At 42.0% G+C, this 6,000-nt stretch overlaps 1 protein-coding gene across 5 annotated transcripts in view; it reads right to left on the minus strand.

Annotated features, from left to right (window-relative positions):
• Positions 1-6,000, minus strand: part of LOC115136804 (lissencephaly-1 homolog A-like) — a 63,254-nt gene that overhangs the window by 6,507 nt on the left and 50,747 nt on the right. For all 5 annotated transcript variants that reach the window (XM_029672607.2, XM_029672609.2, XM_029672610.2 and 2 more), the window contains 2 exons: positions 799-900; positions 293-449 (listed from right to left, as the gene is read on the minus strand). In XM_029672607.2, coding sequence (XP_029528467.1) covers positions 293-449; positions 799-900 — 259 coding nt within the window. The remainder of the gene's footprint in view (positions 1-292; positions 450-798; positions 901-6,000) is intronic.

Raw genomic sequence — 6,000 nt, forward strand, 5'->3', positions numbered from 1 at the left:
GTAGAATATTGGCCTGTTGGAAACTACAACTCTACTATGTCACACAGTTCAGGCTGGATCTGATTTATCTCTAGAGAAGCTGTGCAATGTGCGCATTAAGCTCACAGAAAAAAAATAACTTAATTGAACAGAATTCGGATCAAATAGTTGTTTAAAAAAAACAAAAAATAACAGAAATTTCAGTTCATAGCTCAGCGCAAACATTTTGCTACTGTGTGCCTACTAAAAAAGACCCAGCAGTAACTGGCGCTGACTGTGACTGTAGGAGAAGAGAAGATTGAGAGCGGCTTACCGAGAGAGGTAACAAAGTGTTCATGGGCACTCAGAGTCTTCATGCAGCGCTTGTTCTTGTAGTCCCAGATCCTTAAGGTCTTGTCGTCAGCACAGCTTAATATGAACTTGCCTCCGGGGTGGACAAGCATCCCGCGCACCCAGTTATCATGGCCAACCTGGGACAATAGTGTTTGGTTAAAATTGTTAATACAAAATCTAACCCTGATAAACCCTGATGAAGACAGCTTGGCTGTCGAAACGTTGGTAATTACATTTTTGCATCTGAGCTCCTAGAGTGTGTGGCTCTCTTTTATTTTCAAATACAAAATCTAGTGCCAGTTTCCCAGACTGCTCCTTGACTAAAACAAACTATGCTTAGTTCGGGAAACCAGTCAACCACATTACAATTCAAGTCATGTTATGTGAAGAATGGAGACGGCATCACTAATGGGGACATTTTTCAATTAAAAACTGCATGAATCAGAATGACCATTATCGAATGTCTATGATTAATGGTCCACTCACCAGTGTCATAAGGCACATCCCAATGCTGACGTCCCACATCTTGATGGTCTTGTCTCTGGAGCCAGACAGCAGGAAGGGGCCCGGCTTACCACTCTTCTTAGACTGGAAGGACACAGGGAGAGAAAGAATACGATGAGCTCCAATTGCCGCCGTAAATTGCCAATACAGAACCTTTAGCAGTGTTCACTTGGTGGATATCAACCCTATGATTATTTTGTTATAAGGGCTATATGCTGCCGGCAGCCCTCTGAAATAAATGCATTTTTGTACCACAGCCTTCGATAAATAAATAGCACCTTAGCATCAGGGGAAATGGACTACAAACGGAATAGTTATCAGAGGATGCGTCGTCTCCAGAGCAGGACACAGACTCTGCATAGATACAGTGCCTTCGGGAAATTATTTTTATTTAACATTTGCAAACATAACTACCTTATCTACATAAGTATTCAGACCCTTCGCTACAACTCGAAATTGAGCTCAAGTACAACCGGTTTTCATTGATCATCCTTGGGAGTCCACCTGTGGTCAATTAAATTGATTGGACATGATTTGGGAAGGCACACACCTGTATATACAAAGTCCCACAGTTGAAAGTGCCTGTCAGAGCAAAACCAAGCCATGAGGTCGAAGGAAATGCCCTTAGAGATCCAAAACAGGATTGTATCGAGCCACAGATCTGAGGAAGGGTACCAAAACATTTCTGCAGCATTGGAAGGTCCCCCAAAACACAGTGGACCCAATCATTCTTAAATTGAATTAGTTTAGAACCACCAATACTCTTCCTAGAACTGGCTGCCCAGCCAAACTGAGCAATCAGGACAGAAGGGCCTTGGTCAGGGAGGTGACCAAGAAACAGATGGTCACTGACAGAGCTCCTGAGTTCCCCTGTGGAGATGGTTGTCCTTCTGGAAGGTTGTCCCATCTCTGCGCAGCACTCCACCAATCAGGCCTTTATGCTAGAGTGACAAGATGAAGCAAAGGTTCACTTTCCAACAGGACAATGACACTAAGCAGACAGCCAAGACAACGCAGGAGTGGCTTCTGGAAAAGTCTCAGAATGTTCGAGTGGCCCAGCCAGAGCCCGGACTGGAACGCCATCGAACATCTCTGGAGAGACCTGAAAATAGCTGTCCAACCTGACAGAGCATGAGGATCTGCAGAGAACAATGGGAGAAACTCTCCAAATACAGGTGTGCCAAGCTTGTAGCATCATACCCAAGAAGACAAGGCTGTAATCGCTGCCAAAGGTGCTTCAACAAAGTACTGAGTAAAGGGTCTGAATACTGATGTAAGTGTGATATTTGTTTTGTATTGTAAATGTTAAAAAATGTGAACACTTCTAAAAAACAGTTTTTGCTTTGTGATTATGGGGTAGTGTGTAGATCGTTTTTTTTCTCCAATTTAATTCATTTTGGAATAAGGCTGTAACCTAACAATATGTGTAAAAAGTCAAGGGGCCTGAATACTTTCCGAAGGCACTGTAAGAGTGTATCTGAACACAGATTAGAGCAAACTTGCACTGGAGGGCAATATGTGATAGACCACGTTTGCACTTAAAATTCAATTGTTCCATTTCCACAAGCTCTGTGGTGCAGTATAAATCACATTTTTTCCATATTCACCAAAACTACCATCCATCTCTTATTTTAAAATCAAATATCATCTTCGGCAGCTAAGCATGCACGAGGAGGACATACAGTTGCAGTCATACACCTGAAACAAGTACATTTAAACTCAGTTTCACAATTCCTGACATTTAATCCAGGTAAACATTCCCTGTCTTAGGTCAGTTAGGATCACCACTTGATTTTAAGAATGTGAAATGTCAGAAAAATAGTAGAGAGAATGATTACAGCTTTTATTTCTTTCATCACATTCCCAGTGGGTCAGAAGTTTAAATACACTCAATTAGTATTTGATAGCCTTACCTTTAAATTGTTGAACTTGGGTCAAATGTTTATGGTAGGCTTCCACAAGCTTCCCACAATAAGTTGTCCCATTCCTCCTGACAGAGCTGATGTAACCAAGTCAGGTTTGTAGGCCTCCTTGCTCGCTCACGCTTTTTCAGTTCTGCCCACAAATGTTCTATAGGATTGAGGTCAGGGCTTTGTGATGGCCACTCCAATACCTTAACTTTGTTGTCCATAAGCCATTTTGCCACAACTTTGGAAGTATGCTTGTCCATTTGGAAGACCCATTTGCGACCAAGCTTCAACTTCCTGACTGATATCTTGAGATGTTGCTTCAATACATCCACATAATTTTCCTTCATCATGATGCCATATATTTTGAGAAGTGCACCAGTCCCTCCTGCAGCAAAGCACCCCCACAACATGATGCTGCCACCCCCGTGCTTCATGGTTGAGATGGTGTTCTTCGGCATGCAAGCCTCTCCCTTTTTCCTCCAAACATAACGATGGTCATTATGGCCAAACAGTTCTATTTTTGTTTCATCAGACCAGAGGACATTTCTCCGAAAAGTACGATCTTTGTCCCCATGTGCAGTTGCAAACCGTAGTCTGGCTTTTTTATGGCGGTTTTGGAGCAGTGGCTCCTTCCTTGCTGAGCTGCCTTTCAGGTTATGTCAATATAGGACTTGTTTTACTGTGGATATAGATACTTTTGTACCCGTTTCCTCCAGCATCTTCACAATGTCCATTGCTGTTGTTCTGGGATTGATTTGCACTTTTCGCACCAAAGTATGTTCATCTCTAGAAGACAAAACGCGTCTCCTTCCTGAGTGGTATGACGGCTGCGTGGTGCTATGGTGTTTATACTTGCGTACTATTGTTTGTACAGATGAATGTGGTACCTTCAGGCGTTTGGAAATTGCTCCCAAGGATGAACCAGACTTGTGGAGGTCTACAATACTTGGCTGATTTCTTTTGATTTTCCCATTATGTCAAGCAAAGAGGCACTGAGTTTGAAGGTAGGCCTTGAAATACCTCCACAGGTACACCTCCAATTGACTCAAATGATGTCAATTAGCCTATCAGAAGCTTCTAAAGTCATGACATCTTTTTCTGGAATTTTCCAAGCTGTTTATAGGCACAGTCAACTTAGTGTCTGTAAACTTCTGACCCACTGGAATTGTGATACAGTGAATTATAAGTGAAATAATCTGTAAACCCCAGTTCATAGAACATAAAGTGTGACAGTATAATTGATGACAGGACAATCCTATCTGAACCGGATCTGCTACTAAGCCCCAAGTTCTTTAAGTCTTTAAAAAAAGTGATTAAAGGCGAGGGTAATGGGGTATGTATGTTTACATGTATGTTTACGTGTGTGTGTGCGCACGTGTGTGCGTCTACTCTTCTGGCTTGAGCCTTAGCCAAGTTCAACAATACCATCACTGCATCGACTTAGCACATCAACCATTCAAATGGGTAAACACAGAAACAGAGAGCTAAAGAGGAAAAACTGTCTGAGGCTCCTTCCGTGAGATCTGAAGATGGGACATTGTGTACCATTGTGCTCAGGCATCGAGGCAGACAGGAAGGCAAGGTTCTTGACAGGGCCACTAGCTGCTGCTAGGGTATATGTTTTAAATCGGATGTAGCTGAAATTGGACACGCATGATCACAAAACTGGGGAGAGCGGGATATTCACAGGGGCACCCATTCAGGGTGATGGCCTGACCCTGGGCAATGACAGGGTTCCTCCTGTACTTTTCATTTCATGGTCTGATTCAAACATGTCTGGTGATTTTGGACGCCGATTTTGCTGATATATTTTTTTTACACCTTTATTTAATCTTTATTTAACTAGGCAAGTCAGTTAAGAACACATTCTTATTTTCAATGACGGCCTAGGAACGGTGGGTTAACGGCCTTGTTCAGGGGCAGAACGACAGATTTTTACCTTGTCAGCTCAGGGATTCAATCTTGCAACCTTTACGGTTAACTAGTCCAACGCTCTAACCACCTGCCTCTCGTTGCACTCCACGAAGGAGACTGCCTGTTACGCGAATGCAGTAAGCCAAGGTAAGTTGCTAGCTAGCATTAAACTTATCTTATTAAAACTACACATGGTTGATGATATTACTAGTTTATCTAGCGTGTCCTGCATTGCATATAATCAATGCAGTGCGCATTTGCGAAAAAGGACTGTCGTTGCTCCAACGTGTACCTAACCTTAAACACCAATGCCTTTCTTAAAATCAATACACAGAATTATATATTTTTAAACCTGCATATTTAGCTAAAAGAAATCCAGGTTTGTTGGCAATATTTACCAAGTGAAATTGTGTCACTTCTCTTGCGTTCATTGCACGCAGAGTCAGGGTATATGCAACAGTTTGGGCCGCCTGGCTCATTGCGAACCAATTTGCCAGAATTTTACGTAATTATGACATAACATTGAAGGTTGTGCAATGTAACAGGAATATTTAGACTGATGGACGCCACCCGTTAGATAAAATACGGAACAGTTCTGTATTTCACTGAAAGAATAAACGTCTTGTTTTCGAGATGATAGCTATCGGATCGACCATATTAATGACCCAAGGCTTGCATTTCTGTGTGTTATTATGTTATAATTAAGTCTATGATTTGATAGAGCAGTCTGACTGAGCGATGGTAGGCACCAGCAGGCTCATAAGCATTCATTCAAACAGCACTTCGTGCATTTTGCTAGCAGCTCTGCTGTTTATGACTTCAAACCTATCAACTCCCGAGATTAGGCTGGTGTAACGATGTGATGTGAAATGGCTAGCTAGTTAGCGGGGTGTGCACTAATAGCGTTTCAAACGTCACTTGCTCTGAGACTTGCAGTAGTTGTTCCCCTTGCTCTGCATGGCTAACACTGCTTCGAAGGTGGCTGTTGTCATTGTGTTCCTGGTTCGAGCCCAGGTAGGAGCGAGTTGAGGGACGGAAGCTATACTGTTACACTGGCAATACTAAAGTGCCTATAAGAACATCCAATAGTCAAAGGTACATGAAATACAAATGGTCGAGAGAGAAATAGTCCTATAATTCCAACAATAACTACAACTTCTTACCTGGGAATATTGAAGACTCATGTTAAAAGGAACCACCAGTTTTCATATGTTCTCATGTTCTGAGCAAGGAACTTAAACGTTAGCTTTCTAACATGGCACATATTGCACTTTTACTTTCTTCTCCAACACTTTGTTTTTGCATTATTTAAACCAAATTGAACATGTTTCATTATTTATTTGAAGCTAAATTGATTTTA

The sequence above is a fragment of the Oncorhynchus nerka genome, linkage group LG11, assembly GCF_034236695.1.
Source record: "Oncorhynchus nerka isolate Pitt River linkage group LG11, Oner_Uvic_2.0, whole genome shotgun sequence".
NCBI classification, from domain to species: domain Eukaryota; kingdom Metazoa; phylum Chordata; class Actinopteri; order Salmoniformes; family Salmonidae; genus Oncorhynchus; species Oncorhynchus nerka.